Raw genomic sequence first — 23,617 nt, forward strand, 5'->3', positions numbered from 1 at the left:
TGTTAAACTGATCGTCCTTATCATCGGCGCTCTTGGAGGTGCCAAGCTTTCACTTGCTAATAGCCTAAAAAGCATCTCTGCGTGTCAACAATATGCTAGAACGCTTGCGGGAAAAATGCAGAAGGCATATATCTGTGGTGTATTTGGAAAAGTAAACTATTTTATTATTTTTGTTCAAACGTCTGTGTCCCAATCCGTCGATGACTATTCTTTTTCTTCTTTAATGGGTCGTAGCTCCTTTCTATTTTCCTCGGCTTTCTTCATAACTTTTTTTATTTCTTTCCTTCTTCTTACTTTCTCCTCCTGTTCTTCCTTTCTTTTTATTTTCTCTTTTTCTAACTGTTTTTCTCTTCTTGCCCTTGTTGCATCTTTTATATATTTTTCTTGTCCATATTTTAAAAGCCTTTTCATTCATACTTTTATTTCCAGGTTTTTTCTTTCTCTGATCTTTTTTATTGCCTTCTTCATTTCCTTTTCGACTTCGGCCCCCCTCCTTCTATCTATCTCCTCCATTCTAGCTAGAAGGCAATCCTTGCATTTGAGGACTAAACGTGGATCCATTATTCTGAAAATAAATGCCTTTTCTGTTTTTTGTTGTTTTTGTAAATGTCGGTGTTTGTTTTATTTTTCTGTTTTTGTCATTGGTGTAACAATTAAATCATTAACATGCATGCTATTTCAAAGAAAAATCCAAATCAAAATCTACTCTCTGCTATTAAATTTTTTGATATCTTTAACATTCCACTTACCTAGTGATTTTCCATTTTTCGTTTTTAATTCGTAGATTGTTGGTGAAATCTTTGCTTTAATAAAAAATGGTCCTTCAAAATTTTTATTCAATTTTTGAGCTATTCCTTCCCCTTTGTTCGACAGTGTTTTATTGTTTTTTAGTACTCTTTCGACAATTTCAAAAGTTATAGGTCTACGTTTAAGATTGTAATATCTAGATTGCGTTTCATTTGCAATATCTGAATTTTTAATTACCTCGCTTATGAAATTCTTTTTCAACGGTTGACGATAATTTATTTTTAACTGGAATGATTTCGACCCATTTTGTAAACATTTCAACAAACACTAAAATGTATTGATTTCTCGATTTTGTCATTGGTAATGGACCCATCATATCAGATGCGACTACAGTCCATGGTTCTTCGATTATTCGCTTTCCCATCAAACCTATCTGATTGTTTACTTTTGGTTTTATTTTCTGAAAAATATCGCATTCTCTCACATATTTAAGAGTTGCAGAATACATTCCGGGCCAAAAATAATTTTCGGAAATTTTCGCATATGTTTTTTCCATGCCTGAGTGTCCTGCTTGTTTATTATCGTGATTTTCAATCAAAATTTGTTCTCGCAATTCTTTCGGTATTGTTAATTCCCACGGGTTGCTATATAAATTTAAGCTTGATTTTAAAGGGTCGGGTCTATAAAAGTACAATTGATTATCGCGTATACGTTAATTTGTTTTCTACAATACTTGATAAAATACTAGAAACTTTTATTTCATTTTCCTTTGATCTTGATAATGCATCTGGGACATGGTTTAAACTTCCCTTTCTGTACACAATTTCGTAATCGTACTCTAATAATTCTAAAGCCAATTTTGCCAATCTACCTGTTGGATTTTTTAAATTGTGCAACCATTTTAATGCAATATGTTCTGTGATAACCTTAAAAGAATAGCCTTCCAAGTATGGTCTAAATTTTATAATCGCCCAAACTACTGCTAAACATTCTTTTTCTGAAACTGAGTATTTACGTTCAGCTCCATTTAGACCTCTACTCGCAAACGCTATTACATAATTTTCGCCGTTTATTGTTCGTGTTAAAACAGCTCCTAATCCTATATCACTAGCATCAGTTTCAAGTTGAAATGGACTTCCAAAATCAGGACAAGCTAAGATTGGTGCTGTCGTTAGTAAGTGTTTTATAGTCGTAAATGCCTGTTCCTGTTTATCAGTCCATTTCCACTTTACTTCCTTTTTTAATAGCTTTTGCAGTGGCTCTATTATTTCTGCAAATTTTGGGATAAATTTTCTGTACCATGATGCCATTTCTATTAATCTTTGAACTTGTTTTATTGTCTTAGGCTTCGGAAAATTTAAAACTGGTTCTATTTTTTCTTCATCAACTTGTAATCCTTTTTCGTTAACTTTAAAACCCAAATATTTTATTTCTGAACATTCAAATTCGCATTTATCCAAACCAATTGTTAAACCTGCATTTTCAATTTTATCTAAAACTATTTCTAAATATTTTAAATGCTCTTCAAAATTTTTTGAAACTATAATTATATGATCAAGATAACAAAATACATTTGGCTTTAATTCTGGTGTTATTATTTTGTCCATCAGGCGCTGAAATGTAGCAGGAGCATTTGTTAATCAAAATGGCATCCTTTTAAATTGATACATTCCTTTGACTGGTACTATAAAAGCTGTGATTGGTTTCGATTCTTCGTCTAGTGGTATCTGGTGATATGCTGACTATAGGGTTTGACCAGTCACTACTAGAAGGTTCTATGACTTTTACCTCTAAAAGCCTGTCTACTTCCTTATACATAAACTCTCTAATTTTTGGCGATACATAATAGTATCTTTGCTTAATTGGTGCATGACCTTGCACATCTATTTTATGACTAGTTAGATGTGTCGGTTTTAACTCTGTTCCTTGATTTGTAATTTTTCTTTTAATTAAATTTTCCAATTGCACTTGTTGTGCTTCATTCAACTCTATTATCCCTTCAGAAATCTCCTCGCAAAATTCTAAATTTTTCTTTCTTTCTATTTTTACGCGTTTTATATTATTATTAATAACCGCATTATTCCTAAATTTATACGAATTACTTTTCCTAATTGCGGATAATTTTTCTATTATTGAATCATTTTTTCCTCCTTTTCATCTAATTCCGTCTTTAATTTAGACTCATTTTTCTCTTTAATGCATTCCAATGGCCCTTTAAATTCTGTATTTAAATTCCTATCTTCATTTTTCACCTATAACTTTGTATTTATTTTGTTTCTATCGTTATTTGTTTTCCTTTCTCTCTTAATATTTTGACTAGCCTGCTTATCTAATCTTTGGACGCCTACGCTGCACAGTGAGCCAGAAGACCCGGTTTCGTGGCGAAAAGTCGGAAAAAATATAGAAATGTACAACAATGAATTGCACGGACACTAATATATGGTTTTCGAAGGTGCTGATTCCGAATCTGATGTCAAAATTCCAAAAAACAAAATGGCGGATCCAATATGGCGGAGCCTATTTTCAAAAAATCATTGGATCCACTTAAAAAGTGGTATCCAGGGGTTTTAGAGGGCGCTGAATGCAAATCCGAAGTCAGAATTTAAAAAAATGGCGGATTCAATATGGCGGACATTCAACACGAAAAATTATTGGATATACTTGGAAAGTGGTATCTAGGGGTCTTTGAGGGCTCTGATTGCGAATCTGATGTCAGAATTTCGGAAAACAAAATGGCTGATCCAATATGGCGGACGATAATTTCAAAAAATTATTGGATTCACTTAAAAAGTGGTATTTAAGGGTTTTTAGAGGCTCTGACTCTGAATCTGGAGTTGAAATTTCGAAAAACTAAACGTACTTGATTCTATTGAGTCCCCTTGCCCCTCACTATTCGGGGTGCTTGAGTTAAGTGAGTCCCCTTGCCTCGCACTACTCGGGGTGCTTGATTTGAGTGAGTCCCCTTGCCTCTCACACTTTCAAATGGTTTTCGCTTACAAATTGTTGTGAGTTACATCTCCATCTTCATCGGTCAATTCAATTTCGTCTAGCAGAATTTCAGTTTCTGAAAGATTAGCCTCTTCATCTTCTCGATCTGCTATATCGGAACTGGATGTTGCGTCTTCTGGTATCACATTTACTGGAGGCGCAGCGAGTAAAACTCTGACATTTTCGGAAATGGGGAAAAATTTCTTCTTCTGAAGTCGCGAATGAACACTGATCGCAAAAATGAGTGGATCGGAAGAATCCATTACTCTATAAAACTTATACATATTAGCTTGGCGGTCGTGTTTTCTGCTGTGAAATTGTCTATAATTCTTATAGTCTCTGATGCGAGCTTCAGAAGCTTCTTCGCCAAGCATTCCTACCGGTAACATGCTTGTGCTTATGATTGCGGCTCCGTGAATGAGTATATTATGTGACGTTGAAGGCATAGGGTACCAGTTGTAGTGAGTTAAGTATATTCGGGCAGTAGAATCACAAAGTTTTCCAAACCCAAGTAGATTTATCGGGAGCTGTTGTGACATAGCGGTTAAAATTGTTTTGAAATTACGAAGTAACTCACAGTCAAGTCCAAGATGTTCTGCAAGTTCATCTGTATTTCCAAAAGCTCGTCGAGTTGTGTTCCCATCGTTCGTAGTACCAGAGCCTCCTGGTTTTGGTTTATCCACTATCAATCCCAACTTTTCCCACAAAATCTCTTGAACCTTTTTTTCCGCTGAGCAAATATTTCTTTTTGAGCAGGAGATCTTACTTGCCAGACCTTGAGAGGAAGCCTGTACGAAATGTGCAAGAAGCATTCTAGTATCCTGATCCACGCATGTAATGGACTGAGTCCATACATCAACGAATTAACGTCTGGTAGAAATAGGTCCTTCAGCTTATTGAACAGGTCATTGAAGAACTTAGGAGTTGAATGGCAGATGGGGCAAGTTTGCATGGATTTTGTCCCTGTTATTATGTTCAGTACTTTGCCGTCTATCAATGTTAAGAACAAAGAAAAATGGATTCGAATACTCCGTCTATCATCTAATGCAACTCTATGAGTTTCTAGCTTATCAATTTGATTCTCAATGTTCTTTTTTTGATTCAAAACAATTGCCTCGGTTTCTTTAGTTTGCAGTATCTGAATAGGGCGACAAGATCTTGGCGATTGAGACGCTCTGTTATTCCAAAGAATACCATATTCCGCATTGGACAATCTTAAAGGGATGAGAGAAGTTACAAACAAGCTTTCATCACTGAGACTCTCATTGTCTTCTGCTGATTTAAAAGATTGCTTGTAAGGTGAATGACCAGTACTACCATCCATACCCCACGAACACATCAACGAAAGATCCATTTCCGTACTACCCAAATTTTGCGATTCCACAATCCTACTGGAAGTGTGATTCAACAAGGCCTGCAGAGTTACCTCTGCTTTTTTCTCCGAAATCGAAATGTTTTCTTCGGGTGGTCTACATTGCATCTTAACTTCTCTAACACAATTGTACGACGGCCAAATATCAGCACCGCAGTTTTTGCTTTCCAACCGTATATTTGTGTACACAGATTTAGTTACGGAATTATCGAGAAGGAAAGTAAGAGCTTCTTCAACAGTCTTTTTTTTATTGGAATTTCCGCTGCCTCCAACAATTTTCTAACTTTTCTTGGTTGCTCCAAGTTTTCTGAAACCTTCTTGAGAGCAGTATATAAATCTTTCTTATCAGTTCGATTTGCTGCATAGCATGAAGCCATTAATAGTTTCTCCGGATCGTGCTTCTGTTCAGTACTGATTTTTGCAGATTCCCGCCGCTTTGAGTGATCAGATTTCTCATGAAATTCTAGGCTTGGACGACCAAGATGAGAAGATGTTAAATATTCTAGCTCAGTTTTCATGGTCAATAAAACTGGAAATTCGGAATTCAATTATTCAGCATTTTTCGTCTCAAACTTATCCATGATCCTCCTCGCAGCTTTGTATTTTTCAGAGCGTCTACTTTTGAGAGCTCTCCAAGAGGCTTTTAATCTCTCAACATCTGCACTTCCAATGTTATTGACATTCAATTCCATTTTCGATAAAATGTAGAAAACAGTTGTTTCTACATTATCAGTTTTGAGGAGTTAATATCTACACACGGAATGTGGACGGAAAGCGGATTGCCGAAACAAGTGAGTTCGTACGTCCTCGTTGATGCGGCTAGGAAAACAAATGAAGGTAAGCCAGCAGCAGCGCAGCGCTCTATACGCCATGGCATGGTTGTGCGCGGCCATGTATATATATACTATAAGCAGCGAATCAATGAAAAGTAGCAAAAAGTAGCACACCTATGCTCATGTGCACATTCGAAGGAACACATTCATATATTTCAGAACTCAACATGTTGTGTTATGTGATGTTATGAGCAATCGGAAGCAGGTGCTCTGCTGTATAATCTTGTTCTACATTCACTTATAATATGATTGTATTAAATTGCAATTGACAATTCCAGATTCAATTGACTTCAGAGAAAGTTTACACTTTGATTAATAAAATAAATGTAGGTAGGAGGTTTGGAATCGATTTCTTGGAATAAAAATACGTATTCCACGAACGTCAGTAGCATTACTAATTTTAGAAAGATTTTCTACTTTGTGCCTATATCATCGGAATAAAAATTCATTAATCAACGTATAATTGTCGTCAAAAATACTTCAATTCTTCCTCAATTTAGTAGTCCATTTCATTTTTCCGAATTCAAGAATCGACTTTTGGCCACGAAATCGGGTCTCCTGGCCCACTGTGCGCTGGCACGCGCCAGTGTTACGTCGCTCGCCTTATAGGGTTTAGGGTGTGGGGCACCATGCCCCCGTACATTCTGTGCCGGCTGGGCCGGCACAGAATGGCAGGTTTCGGTAATTAAGGACTGAAGGTGCTGTTCCCCACTCCTAATCATAGGCCCGCAGGTCCTTATGATAGTGGGATGCTTGTAACTTTGTTACAATGTAGTTTCGCAGACTAATCTTGGATCCGAATTTTAATTTACTCTTATCACTTTCCCTATTCTCATTCTCTTTCGCATTTTCTTTCTTTTCTTTAAATATTGGCTCCTGCATTCTAATTAACTTTGATTCAATCGCATATTTAATGTTTGGTAATTGTGTTAACCACCAAATCTTTTTCTCATAATCCATTTTTAAACCCAGTCTTTTAATCATGTCGGTTCCTAATATTCCTATCGATCTTAAATTTGGTACCAGTCATAGGGATCAAAACCTGTCCTGTAATTTTTAATTTTTGACCATTAGCTACCATTAATGTGTCATTTATTGGTTTTTTAATTTCGTAATCTAATTTTTTTACTGTATTTAAAAAATTTTCACCTATATAAGAGTGGGTTGCACCGGTGTCAACTAACACTTCAAATTTATGATTTTCGAAACTTATAAGGTGGAATCTTGTTTTGTCTACTATTTTCCGCCTTTAATAGCGACCGTATGCGTTTCCCTGACCTAAACTATACCAACAATCCCGTCGAAAATGGCCTATTTTCCCGCAATTGTAGCATGTTAAGGGTTCTCGCGATCTGTAATTAAAATTTTGGTTTCTTGAGTTTGGATCCATAAAATCCTGTCGACTTGAATTTATTTCACCATTACTATTATCCCTACTATTTTCCTCTTTTAAATTTTTTGAATTTTTATTCTGATTTTTATAATCCTTTTTGTCTGCTAACTTGCTATTATTTTCTTCCGCTGATTCATTGCATATAATAATGCTTGGCCAGCTGTGTTTTGATTTTTAAAATTACTGTTATTATGCATAGACCTCTGGTTTCCTGTATATCTTACATTATTTGTATAATTCGAATTTTTATTTGAAAATCTTGGATTAAAAAATTTTGGATTCCATTTGGGAATCTTGGTTTGTATTGTTGCATATTTTGTTGGTTACGATACCTCGGCCTAAATTGTCTTTCTTGATTTTGTTCCTGTTTTGATTTCTATTTTGATTCTCATTTTTAATATTATTTTGATTTTTATCATTTCCTGAATCATTTTTACTTTTGTTATTTTTATTATCCTCTTTATCTAAAATGCTTAATTGTTGACCTCTAATTTTAGATTTTGATAATTCTGTTTCCTATTCTCGATCTAATATTTCTAATTATGAAAAATTCGAAAAAGCATTTCTTGAAATGTACACTTTATATTCAATTCTCAAATTTTCGTAGGTCTTTCTTAATTGCCTTCTAATCGCGGACGTCGCATTAATTTTTTAAATAATTGTTTAATTTCTGGAACAAATGCATGAATGTCTTGGTCTTTTTTCTGATTGTAAAATTTTATTTTATTTTTAATTGTTTCAGTATATCTCTCATTTAAGTAAGTTTCTTTAAAATCGTCAATAAATTGATTTAAGCATTGCTAATTATTTTTATTTACTTGAAACCAACCTAATGCTTCGTCTTCGAAAACAACATCTAAATTTTCTAAAATGTTTCGTTCGTTAATTTATACCCTCTTTTAAATCTGATTAAATTATTTAGAAAATAAGTTGGACTATTGTCCGTGTTGTTTTTAAATTTAATCGGCGAATTTGGCATTGGTTGGAAAGGGGTTTGTATCATTCCGAAAGGAAGGAGAGTTGCTGGAATTTCATTCATATTATTTTCATTCGTCTCTTCTCTTTCCATATCGGTCCCTCTACTTCTATCTATTACACCTTGCAAGTCTGTTTGACATTGAGGTAGATTTGATTTTCGTATAATTGATTGCCTTTGTATCGGTCTCGGTAATGAGTATTCTTCACCTTGACCGCTACCCCTATTTATTGTCATTCTATTCCGTGCACCTGCTAACGAGTGCCTTTGCTTATTAAAATCTAATTCTGTCTCTTCGAAATGAACCGTATTTGGCACATTTATTGACTTACTACTTTGAGAAATTAAATTTTGAGTTGAATTTAAAATTCTATCCATTTTATCGTTTCAAATTTTAATTTCTCATGAAAGTTTTTTGATTTTAATTTTATCACTTTTCTTTTCTTCAAAATTTATTAACTCTTGTTCCTCATTCGTTTATTGATTCTATTATTCATTCTCACTTTTTTTTTCTCTTGTCTTTCTATTTCCATTCGTAATTTTTCGCGACCTACTCTTGCTTTCTCTGCTCTTTCTTTTTCTATCCTATCTCTTTCTTTCAATTTCAATTTCGTGTCTATGTGAGGTATGGTTTTGACTGTTTGGGTTTGATTTACTTTCTGTCTGTTTTTGTGTTGTCGTTCTTGGGATTGCACCTTTCGCTTGATATGTATCTTTTTCCCCCAATTCTAACTCTCTATTTCGTACCGTCACGAATTCTAAGTTCAAATTTCTTGCTAATTCTTCTATTCTATTTTCTCCTTCGACCGATTAAATAATAATATTTTCGTCTTCAAAATTACCCGCAACTGCTTGTTCATTATTTTCTTCCAGTATAATTTCCGGGATTTCATTAGTTTCCCTATTTTCTCTTGTATTTTCGACCTGATTTGCCATTTTTGGAATAATTTTTATTCTACCCCACCTTAACTTCATTCGATTTTTTAATTCTTTACCTAACACCTCTCTTCTTTTTTACGGACTAGCTCAGGGGTTCTTTACGGCTGATTAAAAACCGGCACGTTCACTTAAGTGAGCGTCTCGGTTTCTACTACTTTGCGGTTGCGCTTGACCTGACCGTGTTGCGGAGGTATCCACTGGGGGCGGGAAGTGTTAGGGTTGTCTGTATGACGTCACTGGTTCCTAGTTCGCGCGCCAATTTTCGTTACTGACGCCGCTTTCTTTTCTAATTTCCGTATTTATTATTCAATTTTCTTCTAGTTTTTTGTAAACCGACTTATTTTTCCTATTCTATCTTAACCTTTTTCCTATTTCCGCATTCTTTTATACTTATTTATTTTGATTTTATTTTTTACCCTTCACTTATCCAATCCTGCTACAAGGAGTACGAATAAGGCATTTTTTATCAGGGTGATTTTAATTTCTATTGTCGATGGTGGAACTTGAAATTGGGCTGTTGTCCCACCAAACTTTTATAGGACATATATAACAGTCTACCAGTACTTTATTCGAGCTAAACTACATATATCCTACCCGCACTTTTTCTACAACATTATTTTCAAATCAAATTATAAATTTACAAAAATCAATTTTCAACATTTTTCTTCTTAACATTAAAATTCAACTTTATTCAATGGCACACATGAATCAACTTGTAATTTTTTTACCCTAATCATTTTGACTTCTTTTCTCGACTTATACGATTTTCGTGGGGATTGTGGGGTTTTCAAGGAGGGCGCCAAATTTGTAAGGGATCTCGCAAATTAAAGGAAGGATTAGGATTTGAAAGTCGAGAATAATGGGTGAAGTCAATGATTGGTAACAATGTAAATAAAAAATCAGGTTTATTTAAACCAAACTTACAGTCGGTTGACTCCAAAAGTCCCAAAATCTCACAAACGCGAACCAGGCGGCGAAGCCAAGAGCGGGCGAGTGATGGGGATGAATCCGGAGTAGTTAGTTGTTCAGCGAGGGGGCTGAGATCCTGGAGGATCGCGTGGCGTCTTGGTGGGTTGGTGGCCTCAGGAAACCAAGGGGGTGCGAAGTGGTGAAAGAGGTACCGACTACCACTTGTAGTGAGCACGAGACGAGGCAGGCGTGCAGGGAACACAAGACTCAAAAGACTGAGCTCCTCGGGGCAGGTTTCGGTAATTAAGGACTGGGGGTGCTGTTCCCCACTCCTAATCATGGGCCCGCAGGGCCATATGATAGTGGGGTGCTTGTAACTTTGTTACAATGTTTTGGCTTGAAATGTGGCGAAGGTATATTAAGGTGGAATTGACACCGTCTTGGCATGCTAAAATGAAACCATCCATACCAGACTTCAATCCAGCTGATTTAAGCAAAGCAAAAGTTATCTCACACGACATTGACTGATCTTCCACATTTCTGTGGAAGATACCGTGCATCCTTTTATCGAGGAGCTGTTCACGAAAGTTTTTCTCTTGTGCTTTCTGAATCCGGGCTTTCAAGAGTGAGTACTTAAGATAGATAAGATTTGATGCATTTTGCTTACCCCTAATACTGTAGTTAAGTTCGAGTGTTTCAGCAGCATCCTCCGCTGCTTTGTACAGAAACGCTCCTTTGCCCACTTTTTCGTGCTTTCTGGCCATTCAGGGATCTGAGCTCGTTCTTCGTCTATGGAACCACTCCAAATGAATGACCGCAAGAATGTTCGTTGCAGATACTTTGTTCCTCGCCGACAGTTCGGAAGACCAAATTTGCCGGATGAGACGTTTTGTATCTGCTTCGGAGAGTATCCTTTATAGATGTTACATCCTGAATGCAGCTCTGTGGCACGCCCTGGTATGTATAAGTCTCTCTAGCGCAAAGGTGTCGATTAGCCTTCTATCGACGAGCTTAGGGTCTTCAGGGATGCCATTAAGTTTTCCTCCCTTCAAATAAACCTTGGCGCATTTGTTTAACCCAAATTCCATTCCAATTTCCTTAGTATATCGTTCGACAATCCCCAGAACTAGATGTAGTTGCTCTTTGGTTTCAGCATAGATCTTAAGATCGTCCATGTAAAATACATGAGTGACCTTGTACTTTCGATCTGCGGGTTTGCTACAAAAGTATCCGTTGGAATGGCGAAGTGCTAGAGATAGTGGCTGCAGCTTTGCGGACACATCTATCGATGAGCAGGTTCTCCCATTATCCCGCTACGTTTTTCTTTAAGCCTCGTTGTTCATACATATCTTGCCACACAGGTTCAATTGCCCGAACAATCCTATCATTTAGGATAGCTATGAATATCTTATACAGTGTGTTCAGACAAGTGATTGACCTGTAATTCTTCGGGTCAGCTAAGTTGCCTATTTTCGGCAGAAGTATTGTGCGCCCTTCCACCAACCACTCCGGAATCGGCTCTTCCGACTTTAAATATTGGGTGAAAATACGGGCCAAATGCTGATGGGTTGAAGGAAACTTCTTCCACCAGAAGGTTTTGATACAATCTGGTCCCGGAGCGGAATAGTTCTTCATCCCTCTTAATACTTTTTTCACCTCCTCGTTAGTGATGGGTGGGCATTCTTCATCAGGTGTTATGAGGGCATCACACAGCTCCTTGAAGCTATTTATATTTTCTGAGTCTTCGTCCAGTCTATGCTGCACTTCGTAGAATTCTCTCCAAAATACTGCGACCTCTGGATTGGGCGGGTGGTCGACAGTAAATGTAGGGTCTTGGAAGAGTTTAAATGCCTCAGAGAGAAACTGTTGATGTTCTCTGACCCAGCTCTCCCTCTGCTCTAGACTTCTCTTAGCGTCAGATAGTATCCGTATTCTCTCAACAATATGGTGGTAAAATTCCTTCCAGATGTGATGTGGTCAATCACACACTGAGTGCGGGACGCGTACTGTCTTGCCCAGACTATCTTTATGTCGAGTTGATGCATTCGTCTTTTGGTCTTATGATCAACTGTTGGTTTTGTTTTACGGTTCGCATCGGCCAAAGCTCTCGCTGCATTATACACACAATAATAGATAGCCCAGAGGTCGGATTCTTCGGAAAAATGTCCACGAAGTTCGTCATCTATTTCAGCCAGATCTTTAGGCTTTCTAGAAGCTTTGGTGTTGATGTTTCTCCGGGTCATACAGCGTCGCTCTTCCTCTATCGGATGTCTGCCTGCGGTTGGTCTTAGTGTCGCCTCTCTTTCTCTGTTGCCGGCTTTTTCTAGCTCTGGTAGAGTAGGCGTCCGCTTACATAGCCCCTTTTTTGGAGTAGTTCGGCATAGTTTCGCAGACGTTGATGCGAAAAGTGCGATAGCTCCGGGTGTTTCTCGCACCACAGAGCATGCACCTGTGCCTTGTAACCCCGTTCCGGGGCTGCACTTGCATCGTAGCACTCTAGCAAGTCATGATTCAGTCACTCCGTCCACCTAAAGGTCCCGAGATTCCGCCGATCCATCGCACTGAATACATCTTCATTTGCTCCCTCAGCTCTAGAGTGGTCGGTATTGTTAGCCGATTCATTGTGGGGAGCCCTGCGCGTTCTGTTGTTTTAAACCGCACTTACTGCAACTATGTTTGATGCTGCCGTTGTTTTTCTCACGAGAAGCTAGGGAAAGGGGTTCGTCCATCCTTGTAGAGCCCCGCATGCAAGGATAAGGCTACGAACTCTGAGAGTTCGCTCGGTATCCCAGATTCACCGTTCTAGACACGTCACCCAGGTGCCATTCAGCTTTCGGCACGGTTTTCACACCTCCGCTTGGGGGTTAATTCCTTCGGGACCACTGTCAAATCAGCAACCTCCCTCAAACTTCAGTTTGCAAGATAAAGGTTTGTTATCGGGCTCACAATTTTCGTTGAAGCTTCCACTTTTTCATGCCATATGGCCTTTTGCAATTTTTCAAAATAGCGGACCTCTCATGGCCCCCACAATGAAGAAAATTACTTAACATAATCTTTTATTTGTATGTAAACAATATTCATTACCCTAGAGTTCGGCGTGCTGAAAATAATTTTGATGGAAACACGATGACAAACCGGTTAAACGCCCACATTGAGTGGACTAATCAACTCAAGGATGGTTTGGTAGACTGCTGCCATGCCAGCATTATCCCTGCTAGAAGCGGATTTATAGCGCGTATGCATACTCTGTGGTGCCAGAAACACCGAAAGCTTCAGCACGGTTTGCATCAGTCATTACATATTTAACGTGTCTTTTCCTTAAATACTGGATGTGTGCAAAGAGCACTTCCTCAACCGCTACATGAATAATCTAAAAACGAAGATGAGAAAACCTCATTGAGACCCAGCGCGGGATGAAATGGATGCCTCTCTTCGTGAGGATATGTCAGAGGTGTCCGATATATTGGGACCATTCATTGTTCAGTTTATGGTACTGTGAGATCGACGATGAATCAAAAGATAAAAAAAACACATGCATCAACTGAACAAGAAGATTGGATGGGCAAGACAGAATGCATCCCGTGTTCAGTGTCTGATTGACTACATAACGTCCAGTAGACCGTTCGCGGAAAGGTTTCGCAAGTTCGCCCAAGAATTGAGGACCTTTAACCACACACGGAATAAGACAAAACTGCTGACAACCAAGCAGCATATGTTTTCGCGTGGAAGTTGTGAGTGGACTGTGAGGATAGAAGCCCAGGAGGTGAGTAGGGTTGTGAGGGGTGTGTTTGAGAGTTCAAAATTAATTTTCATTGTAGTTGTGGGGTGGGATTCGGTCAAATAAGGAAAGTTAGGTTAAGTCGGCGAGGAATCGGGGGAGTTTGTGGTTAGGGGGTTGGGCCCTCGAGGGGAACAAGGTTTATTCGCTGAGGGTTGGGGGATGTTGATGAATAGAGCGCTCCTAATTACCGATGGACGAGCGGTACGTGGGGGTGAGGAAGGTGGTAAGCGAGAGTACTGACAGTGCTGGGAGTGAATTGGACTGGGAGGAAATTTGCCACATGCCACGGCCGGAATCTGTGCGTGGCCCGGTGTCGTTTTGCGTCGGGGAGGAGGAAAATACCCCCCCCCCCCGCCAATCAAGGAACAGTGGGAGAAGGAGGCTCTCGGGAAGTTAACAAGTGATTTATCGGGTTGAGAGAAGAAGTATGGGAGGCTATAGAGAAAATGGAAAATATGGGGGACGACCTGAGGGTAAGAGATTAGGAACGAAAAAAAGGTCAAAGAGCTGAGGGACAAATTAGAAGGATTAGAGAGGAAGGTTTGTCTGTAAGGAAGGAAAAAGAAGATAAAATTAGGCGGGTGGAATAGAAAATTAGGGTGTGGAAGGAAAGGGCGGAGAAATGGCTTTAGTGAATGGAGGATAAAGAGGTTTTCATCGATCAAGATTTGACGAGGAAGGATAGAAATGTGCAAAGAATTTTGAACGAAAGTGCTGGGAGGGAGAGGAGTTAAGGAAACTTGGCGAAGGTAAAGTATCGGAAAATAAACGTGGATAAAAATGCGGTTATGGGAAGAAGGGGTAAAAAAGAAAGATGATGATTTCTGGTATTATATCCAGGAATTTGATGTGGTAGGATTAGTAGAGACGTGGGTAGAGAGAAAAGGATGTGATAGAGTAGAGCCAACGTTCCCAAGGCAGTACAGGTGAATGCTTCAGGGGGCGTTCAGAGTTAAGAAGAAAGGAAGGGCCAGTAGAGGAATTATAACGAAGTTTATGGATTGATTAGAGGAATAAGATCATAGAGAGAATGAGAAGGAGGGCGTGCAAGCAAATGAGGGCAGTAGATATAGAAGGGGTAACGTGTAAGTTTGTAACAATAAGGATGGGATAGAAAGGATTCAAGAAAGGGTGGAAGACTTGCTAGGTGAGAGAGCGAGGAGGGCATGGTTGTACTGGAGTGAGAGGGGATTTAGTGCCAGAATTTGGTGGAAAGGGGCCCTTCACAGGAAAGGGTCAACTTCGAAAGGAAAATTCGACGAGACTGGATGAATGATAGAGTCTGGGCGGTGGCGAATGGTATGATAGCAGGGAACAAAGAAAGAGAATATACATAATTAAGTAAGGTAGGGGTATCGGTGATAGGTTATGTAGTAATAAATATGCAAGGGTGAAAGGAGACGAAGATATTCCCATTGCAAGGGAGGATAGGATCAGACCATCAGCTATCAGGGTTGTGGATAAGGGGGGGGGAGGGCTCGGCGGAAGACAAGATGGAGAAGAATTGTCGTTGGGAGTAAGGGTGTGCTGTACAAGGGAGGCAATAGAGAAGTATCTAGATCAGTTAGGGAAGGTACGCTTTAAAGGGGGAAGAGATGAGGGAGGAATTGGAAGACAAAGTGAAAGGGTGTGTTCAAAATAAGATATTCAGTAAGAAGAATAAAGGAATTATAAAGCCCTAGTGGTTTAGGGAATATAAAAGTATGAAAAGGGAGTTCAAAAAGCAGAAAGAGGAAAATGCAAAAAGGGAGGACTACGTAGAATTGAGAAAGAATTTCAGATTTCTGTGTAAGAATGAGGAACAGGAAAAGGAGAAAGATCTGGACGAGGAGTTGACATGCGTTAAGACAGAGGGGGGTGTGTGGATTATAACAAATAGATTTATGAAGTGTAGAGTGGCGATAAGCGAAAATATAAAGAGTGAGAAGTGGAGGGAGTGTTTTAAAGAATCGCTTCAGAGATCAGATGCACGAAGGAGAGATGATGGAAGTAGAAGAACGATGAAGGCAGAGGTGGATGATTTAAATAAAGAGGAGATAGAGACACAAATAGGGAAGTTAAGAAGGTCGAAGGTAGCTGGTCTGGACGGGATGCTGAATGAAACGTGGCTGTTTAGTACACAAGAGGTTAGGTAGAGGCTAAAGGAGGTTGTGTAGAAAGTATGGAGGGAGAGGCCGATTACAACATCACTGCTAAGGAGAAGGATAATGAGGAAAGGCATCAAGACCTTAAAAGGGATCGCTTTGCATCCTCAAGATACACGATTGTGATACGTGGTCATAGGTGTGATTTGCTGCGGTTCTACTGGGAGCCAGTGTCATTTTTAGATGATGGTTGTTCCCAGTAGGAACAGGTGGTGGCTATTCAACCTTTTTTAAAATTGTGTGTGTGTGCGTGTGCGTGTGTGTTTGGTGGGGGGGGGGCTTTCTTTCTCAACTGTAACACCGCTCGCTCCAAAATTCCTGTTCGTAGGTTTTAATGATCTTTGGCTTAAATTGTTTCTTTTTGTACCCACTTCTGGGACCGTGTGGCCTATTTGAAAATTTCAATATGGCAGCCGCAAACGAGGTAAAAATTGAGTGTACGGGTAAAAAATCTTTGAAAAAAATATCTTGATGACCAATTCGATTGGGTTTGAGCTTAAATTGATGTAAAAGCATTATACTTCAATCTGAAAAATCCAATCTCTTTTTCAAAGTTTTAACCCTTTTCCAGTTCGAAGGAATTGGGCCACGGTACATATAAACTATATATGATTTAAGGGGTTCGAGGCATCGCTGAATTCTAATTCGCCATTAATGTTGCAAAATTAATTTGTTAAAACAATGTTTTAAAAAAAATATTGCAAAATTAAGTTTTTTGCAAAATGAATACCAGAATTGGATTCTACGGAAAAAATACGTCTGAAATAGTAGTTTTACTCGATCAAATATATTTTGTTATAAACAAATTGATATTAATAAGGAGAACGCGTTCTGAATAAAGTAATTTGTTTATAACATGATATATTTAACCGAGTAAAACCACTATTCCAGATATATTTTTTCCGTAGAAGCCGATCCCGTTCTTTGTTTTTAAAAAACTCAATTTTGTAATAATTTGTTTGAACAAATTGCTTAAACAAATTAATTTTTCAAAACTAATGGCAAATTTGAATTCAGTGATGCGTCGAACCCCTTAAACCATATAATTGTTTATCCGTACCGTGGTCCAGTTTCTTCGGCTTCAGTTCCAAATCTGACTGTAGAGTATTACTTTGGTCTGCTGACGTATAAGTGGGCTGCTTCCTGGGGAGAGATACACTTTTTAGTTTGAATACATGCAAATTAAAAGCATCCAACTCTACATTTTTTTACGATGCTCTTGAAGAGTAGTTCCCTTCCACCTAAAGGAGTGTGTCTTCTTACTTTTTAAGTGTTTCCAACAAACCTCTCAAGTATTCATTAATGGTGAAAACGATCTTTTCATTTCCTAGAATTTTTTTCCAAAGACGTGAGTATATGTACCTCAAACCAGCTATGAAGCATATTAATTTAGTTTTGTCATATTTTGTTAACTGAATGTAGTAAACTTTGCAAATAAATCAATATTCATATCACTCTGAACGTAAGTTAATAGAGCTCGCAAGCTTATACGGATTGGTAAGTCGATCCGTCGATTTTACTGCATAGAATTTAGGAAAATGCATGATTACTAAATCATTGTCTTCAGCGATAGTTTGCATTCCATGCTAAAACACTTCCATGCACAGAATAGAAAATTTTCTAGAAGTAGGTGAATTCCAGAAATGTCTTTTTTTTCTCGATCAAGCAAGGCCACAAACTGCTTTTTTCACCAATATTCATATTCGATCCGTCGGCTACAATTGATAAAAGACGCTGTAATAAACATTTCCAATCTAATGAAAACTCTAGCATCTTTTCCTTCCTAAAAATATTCTTTAGAACCACTGGAATCTTATGCTTTCTGAAACGTGGATATTATCCTTTTGTATTCTGTCTTAGAGATCCATCCAAACGAAGGAAAACGACTTCATGTGAAGGCCAGGACCAGCCACTCAAAGTTCCACGTTGTGATTCATTGTAAATTGAAGCCATGCAGCAACCACTGTTTCCAGAAAATTCCATATTTTTATAAGATATTAATTGATTTCTTGGCCTTTTCGCCTCTTGCTTAACAGAAGTAAATTTCTTAAAATGTTAACTTCAAGATATTTTTACTGCATTCTTTAACTCAAGTGATTTTCCGGAATTCTCGCTGTAGGTATTGTACCTGTGGCAGTAAAAATTGCGGATGAACGGCCTTGATTCTAAGAATTTAATAACGCTACATTTATGTTGAAACAAAATGAGCATCGTATGAAGACTTTTCCTGAATCTTTTCTGTTTGTGCTTTTCTCGAAACAACTGTTTGCTTTAACTACAAATACATTAGCGTGCTGAGTGCGCGTTTCATTCTTTCACACGCAATTATTTTATTTCGAAATGAAGTTCAATAAAATATCATGTAATTAATTTTGACTGTAATAACTGTTATGTGTACACGGTCTCGCGTGGACATCTATTCACGTTACAGTTTAAATGATTTTGCAGTTCCAAACATTTGCATGCAACTTCGAAAAAACAATAGAAAATGAAGGCACATATTCACACATATGTTTCTAAATTCTCTGTTGTAAGGTCTTTTGATTCTTATAAAATGTACCACCATATACGGAATTCTAGTACTTTCATATTATTCAAAGAAATAAATAATTTCCAACTGCGATTAAAACTTTTGATATTAAAATTGAAATCTTTTATAACTATTACTTTTGCAAGTTATTTATTTATAGTATTTGTGTATATTTTGTTTATTAACAATTGTTTAACAACAATAATATATACAATCATTCAGGAAGTAGGGAGAAGAAAACACTACTATGCTTCAAGTTTTTCTTTCAGTCCGTTTTTATTTGGGGTGCCTCAAATTGAAGCTCTTGACATTTAGAAATGCAGTAAAAAATAAAATTTTCTGTTATATTTTGTTCTAACAGGGGTTTTAAAAGGTTAAGTTTACTCTTAAGAACCCCTTAGTTGTGGGTGCTGTTCTACATCTTCTCGATGCGATTCTCAACTTTGATTTTTCAATACTTGTTACCCTTTAATTTAATAATAGTCTTTTTCTTTTTACTTGCCCAACTTTGATATCGCAAATTTAATAATTGTACAAATAAAGTTGTACGTGAACAACCTTTTGTTTTATGGATGTTTTTGGTGAGATTACTACAGTCTGTTCCACTCACGAGGTTACACGTTTTCTTGGAAAGTTTTGAAGATATTTTGTTCTTTTTTTTTTGCTTGAAAGTACATTCAAAGGTCTAGAACGCCCTAGCCTGGTAAATTGTCCAGTCCCCATTGTTGTCTAGAATAGGTTTCTGCCTCGTGGTACGATAATGGATCTTCGCCTCAGCTAATCTGTGTCTTATCGTGTTTACGCTCACGTTTATTCCCTTTTGAGAGAGTTTGGCCTACGGTTGACGTAGCCGCATAGTGGGGCACGCTGGAATAGCCCGATGATGGCTTTGGCCTCCTTGCACGTCGTGGCTCGCTTCTCCACTTGTTTTGGCAGGTCATCAATGGTTTACGAATCCCTAAATCGCTGAACCCACTACTGGGCGAAGTGTTTAGACTTTCTAAGCTTTTTAGCAGCAGCGGAGTATATTATATGTGGATCTAGTGGATGGTTGCACAAGAATACCGGTTCAAAACGTTTACTGTAAAAAGCACTTATCTAACTATAATTTGGCTATCGACAACAGATCGAGTGATACTGAAACGATTTGACTAGTGTGTTCTAGCCCTTTGAATGTACTTTCAAGCAAAAATCTTCAAAACTTTCCGAGAAAACGTATAACCTCGTGAGTGGAACGTACGTATGTATATAAAAATTATAATTAATAAGCACGAAAATACCACTTTATTGCAAAATATTGCCAAATTAAACATTTTCATCCACACCCGGGTGTGAACATACCCGGTGTCGTTAAACATTTTAAATTTGGTAATGTTTTGCCCCCTTCTCTTATTTTTGTGTTTATTTTATAGTGCTTGTTTAATTTTTTCCTTTCAGTAACAGAAACTTACCAAATATCAAATTTAAAAATAATATTTTATAATGCAGAGTTTTGCCACACAAATGGCAAATGCTACGTAGATAGGTCATATTACGGGGGTCTGGGACAGAGCCCCAGTGTGAGTTTTAACAGAAAAAATTCCTCTCAAATATAATTTAAAAAGAAAAAACTAAAATTAACTAAAATGGACGTTACATATCATTTGGAAGTATCTGACTTAATACAATTTTACCCAGCTAAGGGATCCATTAGTTGGTTATAGGTTATAGGATTTAAATGAATGAGTACTTCCTCTAGTTTTATAGGTAAAACCTTTGTAAATGCAAAAAATGTAATTCCATTGTTTTGAGTCATATTTATGTTTTTAGGAGAATATACTATTAGTATGCACTAACTGTTAAACTATGGTCAATTGTACGACCAAATATTTGAAAACTGGAATTAAAGAAATATTTCGTTTTTTACTAGGAATTTGTAATAACATTACAAGAACCAGTGCCTCAGCCAAGTAAACACGAAGAAAAAGAATGGTGGCATGCTGATTGTTCACGAACTATGGCCGAAGAAATGCTTAAACGTGTCCCTACGGATGGAGCATTTTTAGTAAGACCTAGCGAAAAGGAATCTAATTCATATGCAATTTCATTTAGGTATGTAAGAATTGTTTTCACAAACTAAATTAGAAAATTCTGTAAATGACAGCATTATACCAAAAGTTTGCATCGTACATGTAAGTGTATCCTGAAAATGTTCCTAAAAAGTTACATTAGAGAAAACTATTGGCCGCTGCGATAGATGTACATGGGTACAAGGTAGAATTGATAAGCTTGCTCCTATTCTATTATGTCTACTAGGAACCGTTCATCCTGGGTTCTATGTACATAAATTCTTAGCATATGTTGAATACTAAATTTCATTCTTATTTTTTTAACGGATTTTTCTGCCTATCATTCTCTTATATTATGTAATCCTTTTTTAAAATGATTGTTACTGTTCAGTAGTAAATTGTCTTATTTTTAACATTAATGTAAATACTGATGTGGGGTTCTCCTCCGGAAGGTATGCTCATTTCAAAACTTTTTACTACTGGATCGTTTTCTCACCAATCACACACGCGCAAAAAAAGAGGATTGTCGATGGTGAACTGGACCACCTGTCACCGTCCAAGATAGATGGTGGAAATGATTTTTTCAATATAATCACCTTGAAATGCTAGGTTAAATCCTTAATATTAGCCCCACTCGAAGTTTCTGGAACGACAGATTCTTACCTTATGTTGTTATTAAAAATGGCCAGAAAGGATCAATTTCTCAAAAACCTGACATGATAGGGCAATTGGACACCAGATTCGGTTTCATCGACACCAAAAAGCATATAGGTGTAGTGGTCGAGTTCACCGTACATGATGGTTTTGTTTTGTGCCTGTCACATTCTTGAAAAAAGGAATAAGGATTAAAGCAGCATGGTAAATAGGAAAATTCCAATCGGCTTCGAGTCCTATTCCAGAAACGTGAAAAAGCAGCAAAACATTTACAGTTTATTCTTAAATGTTCCTTGGGAAAACACCAGTCACGAATATGACTTTTGTCAACAACAAAAACCGGAAATATTACAATAGAATTTCTTCGCCGTATAAACGAATAGAAAAACTGATAGAGGAAAATATAAATTAATCAACTTTAAGGTACTATTATATACTCGAAGATAATTTCGAAGTTTCAGCAAGCCAATCAGTTAAAATTATCGCTGCATCATTACTTGCACAATTGTTTGTGCAATTGATCTAAATCCTCTCTTCCGAGATCTCTTTATGAAGGGCGACATCCTCTTCAGGGCTTGCGAGGAACCTGGATGTTTTTCTATTGGGTACGTGACGAGATCTACAAGTATTCATATACCTTGTAAGACAGTGGATATAGTCGTGTGATATTTTATATCTCTCACTGGTAACTACCGAAACATTAGTATAATTTTACCAGGCAGAACATATATTGAAGCATGTGACGTTTCGCGATAGATTATTTATATTATAGTTGCATATTTATTTCTTTTCATACGAATGTTAAATATTTTACCAAATATTGTTAAGATATTTTGTTGAGGCTATAAATAAATCCGTGTTCTAAAATATCAATATCAAAAGAAGCATCAATATCCTGATTCTCTGAATATTATTCTAGTAGTGTGCGTGCCATTTTGGAGTGGATGATTGGAAATTAGGATTCTTTAGATGTCTGTATATTTTTTAATAAATTCAACATTCTTTTGATTCTCTGGAAAATCTCAGACGTAAATTCATTAATTGTAAACCAGAGAATCAGTGCTACGAACCATAATTAAAAATTTAAACTGCATTTAGTGACTAGTATTTTGCTTTACTCATATAGCCAGGTAGTAATCGCAATCACTCCCCAGACATAAGAGAGCAACGCGTAATATTAAATGTTGAAAGTCAAGCTCTTGGAAAAACGCTCATCCACACTCTTCTTACGCGCCCTAGGTGAAACTTGTTCCACAGGAGGCATAAATGACTAATGTGAATTCGGTATTTTCGCGACTAGGAAAAGAATGTTAACATGCCGAAGGTCGAAATCGATAGCTCCCTAGAAAGCTAAACATTTTCTTCTAAGCGGTATGGTAAAAATGAGAATCACTATAATTAAAAAATAATAAAACACATGAAGAAAAACTTTAATTTATAAATTGAAATAATAAAATTTAGCCTCCAGCAAAGCACGTTATCACTTTACTCTCGTTAGGAACAGAAAATCTTACAAGGTTCTCTATTTTGTGCGGATATTCGAGGCGCGGGATGGCTTTGGAGGATGCTATGCTTACTCTAAAAAAAATCGAAATCAAGGTTTTGACACATTTCGATAGTTTTCGAGCTACTCTCTTTAATGAAACCATCGGGGCAAAAAACCGAGCGTTATTATTGCTAATAATGGATTTGTTGGGTCCCACCACTCACCATCCCGTCTACACGTCTCATCTATGCCCCGTCCGTGAGCCGCGTCTACGACCTATCTCCTCCCGTGAGAATGTAGTAGTAAGTGGAGAGGAAAGATTTCGTGAGTGTTCCCTCTCTCCTAAAAGTCCGGTCTATCGGGTCGACTTCAACCGCTCGTCCTGAAAAATGTAACTTTTCAGAGTAAGCCCCCTTTCTTCGGCGCACGTCACACACACACACACACACATTTAGATAAGGGCGATAAACAACCATCGCATAGTCCTACTGGGAGCAGCTGTCATCTAAAAAAGATATAGGCTCCCAGTAGAAATGCGGATAATTACTTTAACCGAATATTTTTTGTACAGTTGCTGCAGCCCCCTTTGGAAATCTTGATACCTCTCCTCCGTATGCTTCACTAAAGCAGTGATTTTGTGGTCGACCGTAGCCGAGAATTCAATCACGAATATTAGGGCGTATCGAAATGTCATCGGTTCACGCGTTCATGTTAAATTGACAGATAATATTACAACTCACGAAATATTAGTTATTTTCAACTACGAAAAGCCCAAACAGTGTTTTTGTCTGACCTAAATAAGCGGTAAAAAATTAAT

The 23,617-nt window shown here is 37.5% G+C and overlaps 1 protein-coding gene across 3 annotated transcripts in view; it reads left to right on the top strand.

Moving 5' to 3' along the window:
• The window catches only part of LOC117167561 (1-phosphatidylinositol 4,5-bisphosphate phosphodiesterase gamma-1), a 400,270-nt gene that overhangs the window by 148,186 nt on the left and 228,467 nt on the right, over positions 1–23,617 (top strand). For all 3 annotated transcript variants that reach the window (XM_033352585.1, XM_033352586.1, XM_033352587.1), the window contains exon 9: positions 20,522–20,703. In XM_033352585.1, coding sequence (XP_033208476.1) covers positions 20,522–20,703 — 182 coding nt within the window. The remainder of the gene's footprint in view (positions 1–20,521; positions 20,704–23,617) is intronic.

This window comes from Belonocnema kinseyi, chromosome 2 (genome assembly GCF_010883055.1).
Source record: "Belonocnema kinseyi isolate 2016_QV_RU_SX_M_011 chromosome 2, B_treatae_v1, whole genome shotgun sequence".
NCBI lineage: Eukaryota > Metazoa > Arthropoda > Insecta > Hymenoptera > Cynipidae > Belonocnema > Belonocnema kinseyi.